The sequence below is a fragment of the Biomphalaria glabrata genome, chromosome 8 (assembly GCF_947242115.1).
Source record: "Biomphalaria glabrata chromosome 8, xgBioGlab47.1, whole genome shotgun sequence".
NCBI classification, from domain to species: Eukaryota; Metazoa; Mollusca; class Gastropoda; family Planorbidae; genus Biomphalaria; species Biomphalaria glabrata.
In genome coordinates this window covers 21665633-21686107 of record NC_074718.1, presented here as the reverse complement: position 1 = coordinate 21686107, position 20475 = coordinate 21665633, and the positions used below count along the sequence as shown (strand labels likewise).

The window sequence follows — 20475 nt, the reverse complement described above, 5'->3', positions numbered from 1 at the left end:
AATAATGGGTTTCTGGCATTTTCTGCATGAGGTAGGTAAGGATATCTCTATGTGTTCATAGTGGTGCTTGATCAGTGTAAGCGACTCCTATTTTATTTAGAACTATGCTGGACATTGGTTGCCTCAGGTTTTGAAAACATCTCCTTAATAAAAGGTGACGGTGTTTACAGATTTTGTGAACTTTGAGATGGAAAGAAATGTAGCAATTGCACAAGATTCAAATCCTAAATGGGTGAAAGGTAATAGATTTAAGTCTGACTGATTTAAGAAAGTGTCGTCCCAAAATGAATACGCTGATTCTAGTTAAGAAAAGTACCGGTAAAGTTAGTGTGTGGAATGAGCCAACAAGACGGCATTCTTACCGCATAATTCAACAGGGGGGACACGACAATTCGTTCACTGGATAGTAACATGTTAATAATATATTCTGGTCGTGTGTTTAATGTTTACATTAAAACTTTAGCAGCATCTATTGTCTTCCTAGACAAAAAGAGCCATATATATTCAACGACCTTGCTGTCATTCCTCTCCAAAAAGAACTTATAAACAAAATTTAAAAACTTCTGAATTATATAAAAAAAAACTACTTAAGAAAAAGACTAAGTGGCTAAGATAAGTGAACATTCATTAAGTCTACGTAACATTGTGACAATAAGTGCTGTTTAAAAAATATTTTAAAATATTAAAAGTTTTAGCTCGATTAGGGACTTAATCCCTTGACCCAACTATTGAAAGCTTGATGCTCTACCGACTGTGCTTACTAATATTATTAGTGGAAATTACGAATGAAAAGTAAAGTGCTAAAAAACTGAAGCATATAAAAAAAAACAAGGTTACAAAAGACAGTTTGTGTGGAAACACAAACTCAAAATCGGCCCCCGAAGTGGTCCACCCTGGCAGGCTTTAATATTTTCAGAAAGAACATCCGAATGAAATTAAATCAAAGACAAATGAGAGATAAGAATGGAGAATGAAGGTTAACAGATCTTGTGTAGTGCCCCAACGGTCCAGCAGATCAAAGGATAGGTGAATGTGAATGTTAAGTAAGATGTGAACCTGGCCTAACAGTTCCCCTTTCAGACCTTGTGGTTTATAGGGCAGATGATGTAAAGTTCATCTGTTTTTGTGGTCTACGGTTAACGAGGGTGTCATGTATGTAGCCAGCACAACGACCAACCGCCTTTACTTTTCCCCAACTAATGTCAGGTACCCATTAGAGCTGAGTGGTTTCAGAGGCGCCCAAAGATTCCAAAGTTGAAAATCACAGTCTTCACCAGGATTCGAACCCGGGACCCCCGGTTCGGAAGCCAAGCGATTTACCACTCAGCCACCGCTCCTCCCCTGGCCTAAGTCTTATAATCTTATTGTTTTGAAAAGGTTTAATCTCTTATTCAAATCCTCAAAAAAAAATTATAAACATTGTAACGCAATAATAAAAGTTTAGGAAAATAAAGTTTATAAGATTACTATTCATTTTAAATTAGGTCTAACTTGTAATGCATACTAATTAGCTTTTTTTCTTTAAAAAAACTGATTGCATAACTGATTTTAAAGATTAGATTTTTCACTTTCAGAAAAAAAAAAAGTAGCCGTTGCATCAGAACTTTAAATGGTCTAAAATATTGTGATGTCGGATTTTCAATAGCTTTTCTAGTTTACGAGATCTAAACGGGACGGACGGACAGACGGACAGACATTTCACACAAAACTAATAGCGTGTTTTCCCCTTTCGGGGGCCGCTAAAAAAACAACAAAGTTCTTATTTAGATTAATATCAATCATATTTACTGTGAAATATTTCGGATTTTTACAAATCTTATATCAACTCACTCTGTTTGGTTAAAAGTTTCTAAACGTTATTTCTCCGACACCCAATCTCGGATGAAGCTGAAGTTTTACACAATTATTCCTTCTACCTGACAACACAAGATCAATACAAAAAAAAACTTACCAGTTATTTAATTAACTATTGGTAATTAATTATTTTGTTTCGTATCACGAACAAGGGAAAGAAATTGTACTGAAGTGGTGGTATTAGGTAAATTAGTACCATCTGAGGCTTAGTGACTAACATGAAGATGAAATAGAAACAATAGATAACTATTATTTCATGTTCATAAGCTCTTCACTAGCAGAGTGTTTACCGTATTGGCTTGAGAAACCTGAGAAGGATTTAGCCCATGAGTACAAATTCAGGTCTTTCACATTTTTATTTTATAAATTCATTGAAAATGCGATCATCCAGATACCCCGTTCTTCCTCCTCTCACCCCCCCCCTCTTTCCACCACTTTCCAACTGGTCCATGCAAGTGATAGGATTATTGCCTATTTAGAAAGCTTGAAGCATGAAAGTGCGCTAAACAAAACAATTGATAAAGATATTTTTAATCGCAAAGATTTATTATTGTTAGTCAAGATCTATTACACATTTCATTATATGACTGATCCAAACTAACTGATGCACTTACAGCACTTAATATAAGCTTTTTCTTTTTCTTTTTTTTTTTTTTATTTTTGCTTGTTATTTATAGACGTATATGCCTAATACATGTCCATCAACATCTAATCTTTTATTATAAAATACAGACGTTTCTTTTAACAGAAGATAGTCTTAATAGAAAGTAGTAAATGTGTAGAATTAAAATTAGGCCTTTACGCTAGAGCAAAATCATATTGGGTCGAAATTGCGAATAAAGAATTGTCTATAGTTAATTTAGCCGCTGTGGCTTCGATAATGAATATATCCTTCTCTCCTAGATCCAAGGTATGAAATATAAAGTAAAATGCTCAGTTTATGCAAGTGGGAAAATTAGTGATAGGTGAGTCAGTGAATGAATCGGTCAGGGCCCTTCTAAATATAATATAGATATAATAATTAGACCCTAAATGTTTAAATTTCTTTTTTTAAATTTTCAAAAAGCCTCCGGACTCTCCTGACTTACACCGTCCTCCAAAGACTTTAGCTGGATAAAAGGAGAGCTAAGGCGCAAAAGAATTTTTTTTCGTCGGGTGGGGCATACACTTGGAAAGGGAAGTTACATGTTATGTCATTATACATACAAAGTTACATGTTATGTCATTATACATACAAAGTTACATGTTATGTCATTATACATACAAAGTTACATGTTATGTCATTATACATACAAAGTTACATGTTATGTCATTATACATACAAAGTTACATGTTATGTCATTATACATACAAAGTTACATGTTATGTCATTATACATACAAAGTTACATGTTATGTCATTATACATACAAAGTTACATGTTATGTCATTATACATACAAAGTTACATGTAGATAAATGTAAAGAACTCCCCAAACAAACAACAAATAATAAAACATATTCAGGAAACTAACTGTTGCAAGAAATACATTTTCATTTGAATGATATTGCTAGCAAGGGGAAGTATTAATACATTCTATTTATGGTATTAATATGTTATGCGTTAGAGTAAAGCTAGGTTCGGCAGAGTCGATAATTGAAAATCAGACAAGGATAAGATTTGTATATATAAATACATTGCTGAGAGATCCTGTTCAGTAAAACATCATAGAATGTATGTAAATGTCATCATGTGGTAAATGTTAATTAATTAGCATGCTCACATTTAAGTATTAGAAAGTGAATATCCACTTTTTGACGACTAATGTAAATTGTTATAATCAAATAAAATAGAAAAACAGAATAGATGGGAATAGAGGACTGAAAGTGTTCACCTTCCGTAATAAGTATGAAATCTAGTCATTGTGAGTTCACACTATAGATAAGAAAGTGGTGTAAGTGCAATAGGTGAACTCAGAAAGTTATTGAAAATAAATATGATAGGCAACGTGGAAGTAGTGACATGACTTTCGTAGGGATAAGAAATGACCAATTGACTACATGGTCAAAAACATTGACTAGCTGGTCTGTGAAATCGTTTGCATTTTTTTCTTGTCAGATATTGACTTACAACTTGGCTTTAGTTCAACAAAATGAAACTAGGAATATGAATTTGAAAAGGAAAGATAGATGGACGGTCAGATCTTGTCTGTGGACTGTCAGATCTTGAATGTATAGTTTTTGTCTTTGTGAGGAATATTAAGGGGGAAAAACGAGTTAAATATCAATAGCTATTAATTCTCACAGACATGACTCGGACCACAGTGGGAGTAAGAACGTATGTAACGCATGAATTAGTGTGTACTCATTCAAAACTAAAATGGTAGTGAAATAAACATTTTGTACATTAAACCAAGGTATGCCTGTAAGTTACCTGAATATTTGATGCTTGATTTCCAGGTCCAGGTGTGATAGGTGTCAAGAATGGGTTTTCTTTTAAAGAGACAGTGACCTACATGAAAAAATATGTTGTACATTTATTAATTCAAATTTCGAAGCATTTAAAAGAATTGTTTTATGTATATTCCTATGTGATATAAAATGACTGTCTAATAATACTATTATAATACTTTTCTACTAATTAAAGAAAGATATTATATCTTTAACTTTATATTTAAGATATTTTCTTTTATTTCTATTGTAAAGCTTATATCAATTCACTCTGTCTAGTCAAAAGTTTATATAACATTTTTCTCCCACACCCAATCTCGGATCAAGCTGAAATTTGGCACACTTATTTCTTGTTTCTGACAAAACAAGAATCTATTTAAAAAACAAACAATCAATAGGGTTTGTTGCTGAACATAAAAATTATATATGTGTCAGACGCGAATAGCCCAATTTTCAGTAAAAGAAATTACAAAAGTCATTTCTCTATAGATGAAGTTACGAAGGCTATATAAATACAACCACAGACCTATATATACTACAATAAATATAGGTTTTTGATTGCTAGTTACGATTTATTTAGGTAGGTGCTGTTTTACTATTACATACCAAGTATTAGAATTTAGAAAAACCCAGGTTTGTTTCTTGTGCAACGCTATTAGCTAACACCTCATATCATCTCTCCATTAGTATATTTAGATCTATAATCTAATTCTAGTCTAGATCTATATATAAAAATCGAATAGATCTAGATAGTAATAGTATAGATTCTATCTTGAGACTAGATTGCCGAGTCTAGCCTATGCTATGCCTTTAGTCAGTTTTTATTAGAACAAAGTCTAGATATTAATAAAGACTAAAGTTTTTTAATTATTAGATTATTAGATATAGACATAAGACATAAATCTAATAATACTGTAATACGTTTACTATACTCTATACTTAATCTACTAAACTAGAGATCTATCTATAGATCTATCTATAATCTAGTCAATCTAGATCCTAGAACTCCTAGAATCCTAGAACACATAATATGTAGCAACATCATAAACCACTTAGACAAACATAATGTCCTCACACCATACCAACATGGCTTTAGGAAATATAGATCATGTGAAACACAACTAATAGGACTAATTGATGATTTTTCAAAAGGTTTAGATAATAGTGAACAAATAGATGCTATCTTACTAGATTTTTCTAAGGCTTTTGACAAAGTTCACCACCATAGTTTGCTTAAAAAATTAAAATATTTCGGCATTAATGGTCCACTGCATCAGTGGATTAAAGACTTTCTGATAGGGAGAGAACAAACTGTAATAATAAATGGCTCTAAATCAACACCGATAACAGTAAACTCAGGTGTACCTCAAGGAACAGTCTTGGGTCCACTACTATTTTTAATTTACATAAATGATTTACCGAATTGCATTAGTTCAGGAACAAAAGTCAGATTATTTGCAGACGATTGCATAATATATAGAACAATAAAAACAACACAAGACACAGATATTTTACAAAGAGAATTAGATGAATTACAGAAATGGGAATCAAATTGGAGCATGTCTTTCCACCCAGAAAAATGTCAGTTGTTAAGAGTAACAAAAAAACTAAAACAAATTAATTCCACTTATCTTATTCATGGCAAACCAGTAACACAGACTAAAAACGCAAAATACCTAGGTGTTATAATAAATGAAAAACTGTCATGGAATCCACATATTGATGAAACTACAAAAAAATCAAACAAAGCATTAGGATTTATTAAAAGAAATTTCTATAAATCAAATAAGAACATAAAACTAAAATGTTATTTAACCTTGGTTAGGCCAATAATAGAATATGCATCCTCTGTTTGGGACCCCTCAACTCAAGAAAACATTAAGAAACTAGAACAGACACAAAATAGAGCAGTGCGATTCATAACAAACGAATATTCACATTTGACTAGAGTAACACCTTTAGTAAAATCACTAAATTTAGAAAGCCTTCAGGACAGAAGGCTCAAAAGTAAAGTAGCAATAATACATAAAACACTGAACCATAATCTTCAAATACAAAAACAAAATTTAATAAAATACTCTGAAAGACACAAAGATAAAGGCACATTCCTCGTCCCATATGCTAGGACAAATTTGTACAAATACTCCTTCTTCCCTAGTGCTATTAGAGCATGGAATGGGTTGCCTGAGCTAGCCAGGAAAACCAGTGACTTGGCAGAATTTAAGTCATTGGTTAATATGCATGACTAAATGCATGACGCGTAGGACGTAATCATCTTCTTTTTTGAAGTAACGTCTGTATTATATAAGATAAGATAAGATAAGATCTATACAATATTCATTATAATACTTCTACTTATAATGACTTATTTAATAAGTTAGTACTTAGACTTAGATCTATTATAGTTTATTAATAGATTTACTTTTCAATTCCTAGACCTAATAATAAAATTGCGAATGATGTCTATAATGACTGATTTTTTTTTTTTTTATAATAATAGGCCTACTAAATGTAGGTCTAGACTCTACTTAAATCTAGTCTAAAATAATGACTGTCTAAGACTAGATGATTGAGAAGTTCACATAGAGGTGTTTTTAATAATAAAAAGCAAAACTGTCCAGACAAGTGATAGGATCATAGCGTAGTGAGAAAGTGTCCAGACAAGTGATAGGATCATAGCGTAGTGAGAAAGTGTTCAGACAAGTGATAGGATCATAGCGTAGTGAGAAAGTGTTCAGACAAGTGATAGGATCATAGCGTAGTGAGGAAGTGTTCAGACAAGTGATAGGATCATACCGTAGTGAGGAAGTGTTCAGACAAGTGATAGGATCATAGCGCAGTGAGGAAGTGTTCAGACAAGTGATAGGATCATAGCGCAGTGAGGAAGTGTTCAGACAAGTGATAGGATCATAGCGCAGTGAGGAAGTGTTCAGACAAGTGATAGGATCATAGCGCAGTGAGGAAGTGTTCAGACAAGTGATAGGATCATAGCGCAGTGAGGAAGTGTTCAGACAAGTGATAGGATCATAGCGCAGTGAGGAAGTGTTCAGACAAGTGATAGGATCATAGCGCAGTGAGGAAGTGTTCAGACAAGTGATAGGATCATAGCGCAGTGAGGAAGTGTTCAGACAAGTGATAGGATCATAGCGTAGTGAGGAAGTGTTCAGACAAGTGATAGGATCATAGCGTAGTGAGGAAGTGTTCAGACAAGTGATAGGATCATAGCGTAGTGAGGAAGCTAAAAGCATGCAATAGCGCTAAACAAAATCAGTTGGTAAAAATAATATCTAATCCCTAAGATTTATTATTGTTAGTCTAGATCTATTAATAATTTAATGATATTTGTTCCAAATCTCTTTTTTTTTGAAGATTTTGTTTTGCTTTATAAATGTTCTTTGTTTCTTACCATTAGATCCACTGGAAGATAATTAAAAACTGTGGCCTGGACAATAAACTGTTCATTCCGTGTGACTGAGCGAGGGTAAGTCAGACTTACAAAAAATGGTCTGAACACACGAAGCTGCAGATTAAATGAAAGTACTATTTTTATATTGATAGACCTAGAGTAATTTTACATTTAAACTGTTATTCAAATACATAATCTATATATAAATATGTATTAATCAATTTTTAAAGCAAAAATACAGATACAAATACTTTAAAACAGTAATATTTAGAAAAGAAAAAATAAATTGTAAAAATAGTTGTAAATAACTTTTTGTTTATTGCAAACCTTTGAAGTAGTTGGTGCCACGCCGAGACCTGTGTCCGAGTTAGTTGCAAAGGCACTAACAATCCACGAAGTGATGGTGTCTGGTACTGTGGTAGTAAGTGTGGCATGACCATTGATGCTAAACAAATTCAAATTAATTATTTCCTGTGGTCTTGAGTATGTTTTATACAAAATGTAATGCATAACTTAATATACATTTATATATTATGTATCCAAAGGAAAGGCAACTACCAATACAGTTTAGGGTTAGCGGCGTAGCAGGCTCTGCAGGGGCTCCTGATTTTTCCTAAATGTTGATTCCCGAAGCCTTTCCCATGATTGGGTATAGCTGCAAGGCAGCAGAGGTTAGAATTCAGAATTCTCCTCTCCAAGGCTAACGAGCCCCTCCTGCCCAAAGCTTAATGGTTTAGGCGCCAGTTAGTTGCTTTCGCCCTTTAACCTGTTAGTGAAAACCGTTCCGCTGGACTCTTAAGTGGAGGGCTTATATCTATGACCACTTCCATACACACCACACACCCTAAACTTAATAAAGGTTTCATATTCTTTTGTTAGTGCCGTATATATTTAAGTTCTTTTCCAATTTAAGAGCTGAATCACAAAGTTTCCAAATGTTTTGTACATTTATATAGTTTTAAATGCTGACGTTTTGATTACGCAGCAGATTTCTCATTTAAAAGTAATATGTCCATTTTTTATTTCTTAAACCACATTCCTTAGAGCAAACGGCATTAATCAAGAGAGAAAGAGAGAGAGAGAAGAGTTTCACATATGTATTAAAAAAGAATAATCTTAGAGATAAACTTTAAAATGTACACACGGCAGTAGCCTCGCTATGGGAGTGCGAATAGTACCGGGTGACAACAATCCAGAGGATAACAATGCAAGTGGACAAAATATTTGTTCCAAAGCAAAAACGTTAAAAATAAAAGAATTGGTGACCTTACAATCAACATAGATTTTGGTGAACGGCAGGGGCGGACTGGCTATATGACCAAACGGGCAAATGCCCGGTGGGCCGGTACCAAATGGGCCGGTCTGGTCGCGACCAAAGAAAAAAAAATTAAACGCAGGCAACTTTAAAAAAAAAGTGACAGCAGCAAGACACTAAGGCCCGAACACGTTTTCTTGTTTTTATTATTACAATTAATTTTGTTTGAAATTCAACAAGAATAAAATTTAAGAATTACACTATACACTGTACGTGTTATCATTTGTAAAACGTTAGACCGTACTTTCTGCTATGCACGAGCGGCATGGCCTTCAACACTACTTTGATGTCTTCGAGACCGTGTTTGGCCTGATCATTTTGCTGGTCGGCATGGGCCTTTGATGGCACTCCTATTTTTGTTTTGCTCCTTCCCTCACTCGTCTTTTGATGGTTCCATTGAAAGTTAACGAAAAAGAGGGATGGGAGAGGTTAAGTTACAAAACATTGATATAATGTGACAAAAGGGGAGACAATTAGCTCTTTAACAAAACTTAATAGAAGTTAACCTAAACACATACACACAGCCGCGAAATTGCAAACCACCCAACTTATTCATAGTTCAATATGGGTATAACCGTATAAAGTTCTAGTTTCATCGATTTGAAAAGAAAAAAGTAAGTTTCTTGTTGTTTATTTGTAATAACATAGATCTAAAAATACTACACTTAAGGCTTTCAAAAAAAAATTATTATTTAATTAAAACAGATCGAAAATCTAGAAAATCTAAATCTAGATCGAAATCAATATTCGTACCGTTATGATTAATGGCAAACTTATGCTTAGTATGAAGTCATTAATAATGAAAATTATTACAATAATTTATATAGCGCTGTCACATCCGATATTTAATGAAAGGAGATTTATAATCATTTATATTTTAAATAATATATTCATATACAAATCGCGTTTTTGAGAATGTACTAGGACGAATCAAGAGCTTTTCACATTTAGAAGTACCTCTCTAACCGTTCTGCTTTCTCTTATCTGATAAAGGAATATATATATATATGGGCGTAGCCAGGGGGGGGTTCTTGGGGTTCAACCCCCCCCCCCCGAAATGAAATCCCCCCCCCCGCAGGGGGGGGGGGAAGTAATTAAGCGACTGATTTTTGCTTTCATTTTGTTTATTTTAGGTGAGATTTTAATACTAAATCATCACTTACCAGAGCACAGCCGAGGCAGTTTTGAGTTAAAAACCCTCTACCAGGGGGTTTTGAGTTTAAATCCCCCTACCAGGGGTTTTGAGATTTTAAAAAACCCTATCAGGGGGTTTTGAGATACAAATCCCTCTACCAGGGGGCTTTGAGTTTAAAAACCCCCTACAGAGGGTTTTGAATTTTAAACCCCCTACCAGAGGTTTTTGCAGTTAAATCCCCCTCTTCTATAAAACAAAACTAAAAAAAAAAATGCAAACAACAATCCCCAAATTCCAACAGCACAGTTGAGGAAGATTTTGATTTTAAACCCCCCTCCAAAATTTACGATAAACCCCATCTTCAATATAAAAAAGGAAATTACACACTCAAAATTCTATGAGCGTAGCCAAAGGGGTTTTGAGTTTAAATCCCCCTCCTCCAGATGGCTTTTTCTTTAAAGTTTAAAACCCCTCCAGATGGTTTTGAGTTTAAAATTCCCCTACAGAGCGTTTTAAGTTGGAAACCTCTCTCTTCAATATTATTTTCAAGCAAACTACAGTCACCAAATTCTAAGATCGTAGCTAAATGGGTTTTGAATTAAAAACAAAACAAAAAAACTCCAGAGATTTCTTAGTTTAAAACCCCTCAACAGATAATTTGACGAAAAAACTTTCCTTTTCGATATAAAATCTAAAGTGAAATACAGGCATGTAATTCCAAGAGCGTAGTCAAGAAAGGTTACAAATTTCTACCAGTGGCTTGGGCTTCATTAATAAAGTGTGAATAGTCTTCTGCCGAAATTGAAAATCATTAAATGTGTCTCAACAAAGATGGCTAAGACAGATTTTAGGAGTCAGTCATAGAGATCGGGTCTAAATCAAAGAAATCATATGCCGAACTGGGAGTCGAATCCTTAGTAAGGTTGTGACAGAGCGTCGCATGAGGTTTTGCGGGACATGTTCTCACACAAAAGGAATTAAGCAAAATAAGAGTTGCGGAAACAGCTTGCCGGAAAATGCGCCGAACGGCGCGAGATGGTCTAGTCAGTAAGAATAGCACATTAGGTTTTTGAAATAAAACTTTTGTCTAACAAGATAATGCACTGTAGATACCTCAGAATATGCATTTTGTTGGCTTTCAATACCAGAAATAGTGCTCGGCGACGGGGTTTTGCTAGCAAGGGCGGGGAGTCTACAATAAACAATAAACGTGTTCCGAAAGGGTCAGAATGTAATAAAGATTAATTATGTACACACACACACATATATATATATATAATTTTTTTCAGCGGGGGGGGGGTGTCGGGGGGGGGGGGGATAATCACAATCTGCATAGATTTCATTGAAACTAAATGTCCAATCACAATCTGCATAGATTTCATTGAAACTAAATGTCCAATCATCAAAACATTATACACAAAACGATGTAGTTAATAATGTCTCGCTTACAAAAAACTAGACTGAAGAAGACTGGTCCGGTTTTGAAAAGTGGGAAACATTTGACCCGGAAGTCAATGAATTGATAAAGTCAAGAAGCGAAAATGGTGTGACCTCTTAGAAATCAGGCACATATTACTTGATATCACACTGTTTCTAGCAAAGCAGAAGTCAACGATTCATAACAACATTGACGACAAAATATACATTAAAAGAACACATTTAATTGGGAAACGAGAGCTGACGAGATCAGTTCTGAGAGCTTTCAAAAGATCTGCACTAGAATGGGTTTGTTCATTTGTCTAGCTTAGAAATATAAGAGTGCAGCTTCGTCTGGAATCAATGGAAGAGTGCATTCGATTTTTCAAATAAATGTTTTTAACAAATCTGTATTCAATTCAGTAGATCTATGTTAGTGTTATTCAACCAGTAGGGCGATCCAAAAAAATAATTATTTGATAGTAGCGATAAATCCAAACTTGAGAATCGATTACGTAAAACGAGATTATTGACAAGGCTTAACAATCTTATAAAAAGTAAGATTGTTAAATATTATTTTATTATTTCCCACCGTTTTCACCAGAGGCCTTGGTTTGTGCTTTCTAACATTTTTTGGAGGAGAATTTACAAACAAAAGTTTGAGAAACACTGATATGATGGCTACTAAAGCTTTTTGCAATCATTCTGAAAGTGTAGAAACGCACGGACTTCTTTACCTTTTTATGAAGAAGATTTAATGGAAGAAGCATAGACATAAATAAATATAGACTGGAAAAAAAACATTAAACATTAGTCGATGCATATATATACACTTATGTACTAATCAATATGACATTTACAGACTAGCTAACGAAATATGTTTTTAGGAAAAGGGGGAGGGAGGCATTGGGAGGGAGAACTCTGAAGTAACCGGCAGACATTGACCCCAGTGACGCTGCAAAGACTAGACATTCATAAGCGAGTTATCTACCTCTTTACACTTGTCCAGAGCCAACTCTCTGGAAAAAAGCTTCTGACTCTCTCAACAGGCTTAGTTGATGTCGCTACATCCATCTCAAATGAAGCGCTTTCCATTGCATTGTCATCTCTAAATGACATCGCCATTGGTGCACCCATCATGCCTTGTCTATCAAAGCCACTTGAGGGAAATCTTCCAACTTTAGATAGAGGGAAAAAAGAGACACAAAAAGGTTGTTATTTCTGATCGTTCTTTTATTGTTATAGACATTCATCTTACAGAACTGCTACTGCACGTTTTCAATGGGCCAAAGCTTGACAAAATGTAGCGATCTGATTTTAAACGTTTTCTTTGCTTTTAGATTTTTATTATTTACATATAAACAAATTCTATCAAAAAAACATTTGTCATAATGAAAATAAATATTAACTTAAGTTCCATTCCATCTTTGTGGAAACTTACGTGCTATAGGCCTGAAAGGAGCAAATATATTTAAATCTGTTGCAATCACTAAGCCCATATTCTGTCAAGAGAAATTTAAATAAATCATTTATAGCATAACAGTGTTGAAAAATAACTCAACAAAATATATTTAACAATTATTGCAATAGGCCAATATGAAAAAATGAATGAATGTCAAGCGTAGTAGTCAAGTACTTACTGAGAATACTTCATTGATTGAACTTCCACTGTAGGAAAGAGCAAAGTTTGAATCTGTAGGAATTGCTCCTTTGTGAAACTTGGAGATGAATGAATCTTTGACCTATAGAAAGTGAGTTGAATTAGAACACAGTTGTAAATAATGGCTAGAATATTTGCTTGTTCATCAGAGAGTTAGGCCTAACTCAAAATGTAACTCATGTGACAAAACTGTTTGGTCTTTGGATGTTCAGCTTCATATTCTAAAACTGTTTGGTCTTTGGATGTTCAGCTTCATATTCTAAAACAGTTTGGTCTTTGGATGTTCAGCTTCATATTGTAAAACAGTTTGGTCTTTGGATGTTCAGCTTCATATTCTAAAACAGTTTGGTCTTTGGATGTTCGGCTTCATATTCTAAAACAGTTTGGTCTTTGGATGTTCAGCTTCATATTCTAAAACAGTTTGGTCTTTGGATGTTCAGCTTCATATTCTAAAACAGTTTGGTCTTTGGATGTTCAGCTTCATATTCTAAAACAGTTTGGTCTTTGGATGTTCAGCTTCATATTCTAAAACAGTTTGGTCTTTGGATGTTCGGCTTCATATTCTAAAACAGTTTGGTCTTTGGATGTTCGGCTTCATATTCTAAAACTGTTTGGTCTTTGGATGTTCAGCTTCATATTGTAAAACAGTTTGGTCTTTGGATGTTCGGCTTCATATTCTAAAACTGTTTGGTCTTTGGATGTTCAGCTTCATATTCTAAAACAGTTTGGTCTTTGGATGTTCAGCTTCATATTCTAAAACAGTTTGGTCTTTGGATGTTCAGCTTCATATTCTAAAACAGTTTGGTCTTTGGATGTTCAGCTTCATATTCTAAAACAGTTTGGTCTTTGGATGTTCGGCTTCATATTCTAAAACAGTTTGGTCTTTGGATGTTCAGCTTCATATTCTAAAACAGTTTGGGTTTGAGAGCACTCGTAGCACTGGCGGATCCGGGGGGGCGGTAGGGGGTGGATGAATTTTAGTATAGATTTCACACAATTTGTATACAAATTTATTACTTATGTTAATAATATATACTAATTATTTATATTTCAACCTATTTTTAGATTATTTCGCCCCCCCCCCTCTAGTATGTTGGCCGATTTGGTGGGGTCGGGAGGGGGCGATGGTATCAATCCCGACCTTCCCCCCCATACACTTTAGAGTGGGGGGGGGGCGGTCCAATAAATTTGTAGAAATCACAGCTTGCTAACAGAATCAATTAAATATCTATATTATTAAAACTTGTTATTGATATTTTAACCGATCTTTATATTATGTCGTTCCCTGTATGCCGATTGGTTGGGGAGGGGGGGGGGCGAATACCTCTACTGCCCTTCCCAACAAAACCCTTTGAGTGGGAGGGGCGGTCCTACTTTTATGGAGAAATCATAGTCTGTGAACAAAATTAATTCAATTAATATATAAATTGTATATTATGTCAATCCCCTTCTGATATCTTGGCGGATTCGGTGGGGTTGGGGGGAGGGTGATTGCATGTACTGCTCTCCCCATTCTAGCCCTCTGAGTGGGGGAGGCGGTCCTATTTTTATGGAGAATCATTGTTTGTGAGAAAAATTAGTTGAGTCGCCCACCCCTATTCTTTAATGCCAAATGCAATCTTTAGCACAAATTATTAAAGGAGCGAGGATTAATCGTTTTCACTCTACCGCCCCTCCCGTTTCCAGACAGAATTTATGTAATTTCATATGAATTTATTATAATTATTTTAAGAACGTTAGAATTCAAACGAAAATTTTCAGTATAAAAGTCATGATTGAGATGAGTTCTAAACCCAAATAATCTTTTCATAGTCGCCTTTTCCCAACCTTTACTCAATCTGATATTTTTCTAGTTAAATAAATTTGGGACTATAACTCACAATTTATACTTCCATTTTATTGAATATTATTTATCGAATATCCTCAAAGCCAAAATGTAAATATGTGGGGTATCTTATCTTTTCAAGAAACAAATCGGTTTTATTTGCAATGTATTAAGGGCCTATAAATTCATATTAGAATATTTTTCAAGTACATTATTCGAAAGGTCCTTTTTTAATAGTATGAATAATGAGCTTTAGGTCAGGAGAATGCGTTTCTTCTGTGAAGTATGCAAGAAAAATTTTTTGCGTCGGAACCCAACTGATGAATAATGAGCTGTAGTTGTCAGGAGAATGCGTTTCTGCAGTGAAGAATGAAAAAAACAAACGCTTTTGGGGTCAGTGTTTCGCCCCGAACTCCACTGATAAATATTGAGCTGTAGATGTCAGGAGAATGCGTTTCTGCAATGAAGAATCCAAGAAAACGCTTTTGGCGTCGGGGCTTTGCCCCGAACTCCATTGATATATAATGAGCTGTAGATGTCAGGAGAATGCATTTCTGCATTGAAGAATGCAAGAAAACGCTTTTGGCGTCGGGGCTTCTCCCTGAATCCCACTATGGAACCTTATAGCGCTGCCCCAGTTGTTTTGTTTTTCGCAGAAGGTTGAGAAATGCTGCGTTTTTTATTCTCATATTTATATGATGATATATATATATATATATATATATATGTGTGTGTGCTGTACGCACGTTTATGCATAGGGTTAGGGTTTGGAAAAAAATCGCCCCCCCACTCCAAAGTTCTTGATCCGCTTGTGACTCGTAGTGTAGCACTGTCTCATTTCTAATTGTACATTCTATGACTCAAACAACACGCAAAATAAAAAAATACTTTTTTTAAAAACAAACTTATATTAAGTGGAATTTGTTCGGATCAGTCATGTCATTAAATTTGTAATAGATCTAGACTAACAATAATAAGTCTGTGTGATTAGAAATATTTTAACGATTGTTTTTGTTTAACGCAATTTCATGCTTTTAGCTTTGTCAATACGCTATGTTTCTATCACTTGTCTGACCAGTTATAAAGTGTGAAGGGGAGAAAGAAGATCGTATCTGAGTGATCGCTTTTTAAGTGTATTTATAGAAAAAAAAGGTGAGCGACCTGAAATCGATCTCTGGGGCTAAGGCTTCTTCAGCATCCTCAAGCCAGTATTGTAACCAGTGTGCAAACTTTTATTTCTACAAACAATAAAGGGGACTAATTCAACTTATACCAACTTATTAGAGCAGTCAAATTTCCTTCCCTTTCTCGAGATACCAAACTAAATAATTAATTAGTTTGTGGTGTTTTTTTTATTGATTCTTGTGTTGGCAAGTAAAAGAAATAATTGTGCAAAGTTTAAGCTTCCTCCAAGATTAGGTGTAAGAGAAATGATGTGTACATATGTAGTACCAGGCAGACAGGCAGACAAAGTGAGTAGATATAAGCTAAAAATAAATTTAGTCTTTTTGACCATTTAATATAAAATTATTTTCTAAATCAAAAAGTCTAGTTCTAATGCTGTACAAACTACTTCCTGAAATAAAGTCACCTTATTTGGTGTTAAATCATTTCCTGTCTTCAGAAGAAGGACACTCTGATCCACAGCCAGGACATAGATTTGTGAATCTGAGTCAGCAGACAGCTCAAGGGAAACATTCTTATTAATGTCAGTTTCATTTTCTTTGAAGGCTACATTTACCTGGAGATTATAGTTTCAAAACAATAGTTAAATCTATCTTTATGTGTCAAGTTTGCCGTTTCTGTAGCAATGGTGGTTTTACAGGATGGGGTCAAAATTAATTACGCACACCAAGAGTTGCGATAACATGGAAGCCAAAACGAGGAAAGCGCAAACAGGGGCGTCCTCGTATTACTTGGCGACACACCTTCATGGAGGACATCAGAACAGTGGACACCAGGTGGGAGGATGCTTCAGACATTGCCAGTGACAGATCTTTATGGAGACAGCTTGCCGCCCAATGCGCCGAACGGCGAGGGAGGACCTAAGTCTAAGTAAGTTAAATCTATAAATATAAACTAATGCGTCATAACAAAAAGTATATGCCTGCTAACAAAGACAGATCTATATTTTATAAAAGTGTTTAGCAAGATTACATACATCAATCTAACACAAAAACTCGGCTTAACACCTAGTAAATCGACTATATAAAAACACTATAAGCAATGAGTACTAACTACATGATAATAACATCTTCTCCCGGTCCAGATCTTTCAGACCAATCTCGCTGTTAATTTAATGCATATTGTTTGCTCTAAGCCTGCACATAATAATAATAATAATAATAATAATCTTTATTATCCGTAAGGAAATTTGTCTTACAATTTGTGCATTACACCAAACAAAAAACATTATAACTATAAGAAACCAAAGTGTACATTCACACCAGACTCACTCATAATTTACATGTGACAAAGTTTATACCAGATTGTTCTTATTTGATGATTTGATTGCCAGGGGAACAAAACAGTGTTTGTGTCTGTTTGTCTTTGCTATCGGTGTCTTGTATCTCTTTTGTGATGGTAAAATCACAAAGTCCTGACACAAAGGGTGATTCTTTAGTTCGAGGATCTTGTTAGCTTGAATGTGAAATTTCTTTTCTCAGCAACTTATTTCAAAGCTGCCAATAATCAGAATTATTAGAGCTTCACTTTTCAAAAAAGTGTAAATTTGTTTTCAATCGAAATTACTTCTTCTAGCAAAAAAAAATATCCTTATTCCTTGTAACTTATGATTCAGCTGGTATAGAAGTAATATCTACCATGAAATACAATGTTCGGATCCACAGATCAGTAACACTGCATAGTGAACACTATTATCAAGAAGAAATGCTTTGATTTCAGTAAACAGTTAAGACAACTGTAAACTTTTCCTCATGATAAGCAACGATTAAGCAGCAGAATATCAAGTAGAAATTCTTTAAATTAGCGATAGCAACAAGGTAGAGCTACAATTGAGTGGATTATCTTAACCACCGAGTCCATTACTTTACACATTTCTTTATTAAATGTCTGTGCACAGGGTGCTTCCTGATGAAGATTACAATGCTCGTATCATGTGATAATTATTTTCTTTCAAAGTAGCGACAGGCCCACTTTTTGCACCCGTTTTACAACTCACACTAGAATTGCATGCACCTCCCCTACACCGCCCCGGTCATTCAATCGATCGAATAATTTTAAAACATTAATTTACCAAAAAAAAAGTTACTTATGTACCTATGCTGCTTTGTTTGTCGAATTGAAGCCAGCCAAAACAATTTTCTGCTCTCAACTATTCAACGGAAATAAAGAGACACACTATTTTCTGCTCTCAACTATTCAACGGAAATAAAGAGACACACTATTTTCTGCTCTCAACTATTCAACGGAAATAAAGAGACACACTATTTTCTGCTCTCAACTATTCAACGGAAATAAAGAGACACACTATTTTCTGCTCTCAACTATTCAACGGAAATAAAGAGACACACTATTTTCTGCTCTCAACTATTCAACGGAAATAAAGAGACACACTATTTTCGAGCGACTATTCGTGATTGTGTTACTTTCTAAAACCATCTCTCTTTTCTGTAGGCTTGTGTTTCAAAACGTTTACTCTGCTCTTACCACGCAAGGGAGTTGATACTATTTCCTTTCCTGCACTAAACATTTCGCAGAAGAGCCGCAGCCAATGAGTCAAAAAGCCACATGCGGTTTGAGAGTCACAGTTTGCACCCACTGATCTAGCCCCAACTGCTCATCTACACAAGATCCCTCTCAATCAAAGTATAAACAGAAAAAAATGACGAAGGCAGATTTAAGAAAGTAACTTGTGTTGTTTTTGTTGTAAATATTCTTTCATTAAATGCTAAGTTGACTTACTTTGTTCTTGAACATTCCCTCCACATTAAAAGCCAAACTATCAGTTACAACTTCATTGGAGTCTCGTCTAATGTAATACATCAACAGCTGTGCTATGGGAGCCCAGCTAGGCTCAACTTTGAATGTAGCGTTAAACTCTCTCTGACCGCTCAGCTCCAATACTCCAGACTTCACATGATCACTCCTAGATCTGATCTATTGTAATATTAGATTAAGATATTAAACGTTTCTTTGAATACACAGGTCTGGACAACAATAACAAAAAGAAATACTACTAGAAAAAGTCCACATCGCAGCTTCTAAGATCTCAGAATGATTATAATGCAGCATATTTTTCGCATCTACCAATACATTAAAAAAGTATTTTCCTTAACTAGAATAATGTATGAATAAGATCATTTATTTTATAAAACTGGTAAATATGAATATATCTTTAAATTTTTAAGACTCAATATACATCAGTCAGCTAAAGGGCAGATGGCCACAAGCAGGTAGACTCTTTATTCTAATAACTGTATGACACAATGTGCACTAGCAGGTAAAAACTTTAATCAATCAACTGTAGGACACAATGTGCAATTAGCAAGTAGACTCTTTATTCTGCTAACTTTAGGACACAATGTGCACTAGCAGGTAGACACTTTAATCAATTAACTGTAGGACACAATGTGCACTAGCAGGTAAAAACTTTAATCAATCAACTGTAGGACACAATGTGCACTAGCAGGTAAAAACTTTAATCCATCAACTGTAGGACACAATGTGCACTAGCAGGTAAAAACTTTAATCAATCAACTGTAGGACACAATGTGCACTAGCAGGTAGAATGCTAGAGTATACAGTCAAATGTATGATACAATGTGCTCTAGCAGGTAGAATGCTAGAGTATACAGTCAAATGTATGATACAATGTGCTCTAGCAGGTAGAATGCTAGAGTATACAGTCAAATGTATGATACAATGTGCTCTAGCAGGTAGAAAGCTAGAGTATACAGTCAAATGTATGATACAATGTGCACTAGCAGGTAGAATCCTAGAGTATACAGTCAAATGTATGATACAATGTGCTCTAGCAGGTAGAATGCTAGAGTATACAGTCAAATGTATGATACAATGTGCTCTAGCAGGTAGAATGCTAGAGTATACAGTCAAATGTATGATACAATGTGCTCTAGCAGGTAGAATGCTAGAGTATACAGTCAAATGTATGATACAATGTGCTCTAGCAGGTAGAATGCTAGAGTATACAGTCAAATGTATGATACAATGTGCTCTAGCAGGTAGAATGCTAGAGTATACAGTCAAATGTATGATACAATGTGCACTAGCAGGTAGAATGCTAGAGTATACAGTCAAATGTATGATACAATGTGCACTAGCAGGTAGAATGCTAGAGTATACAGTCAAATGTATGATACAATGTGCTCTAGCAGGTAGAATGCTAGAGTATACAGTCAAATGTATGATACAATGTGCACTAGCAGGTAGAATGCTAGAGTATACAGTCAAATG

General features: G+C 34.8%; 1 protein-coding gene across 5 annotated transcripts in view; it reads right to left on the bottom strand.

The window, feature by feature from the left end:
- LOC106073511 (CD109 antigen-like) overlaps positions 1-20475 on the bottom strand; it is a 110996-nt gene that overhangs the window by 28612 nt on the left and 61909 nt on the right. For all 5 annotated transcript variants that reach the window (XM_056039592.1, XM_056039593.1, XM_056039591.1 and 2 more), the window contains 8 exons: positions 18964-19158; positions 16631-16780; positions 13195-13296; positions 12996-13056; positions 12546-12732; positions 8016-8133; positions 7689-7802; positions 4266-4343 (listed from right to left, as the gene is read on the bottom strand). In XM_056039592.1, the coding sequence (XP_055895567.1) occupies positions 4266-4343; positions 7689-7802; positions 8016-8133; positions 12546-12732; positions 12996-13056; positions 13195-13296; positions 16631-16780; positions 18964-19158 (1005 nt within the window). The remainder of the gene's footprint in view (positions 1-4265; positions 4344-7688; positions 7803-8015; positions 8134-12545; positions 12733-12995; positions 13057-13194; positions 13297-16630; positions 16781-18963; positions 19159-20475) is intronic.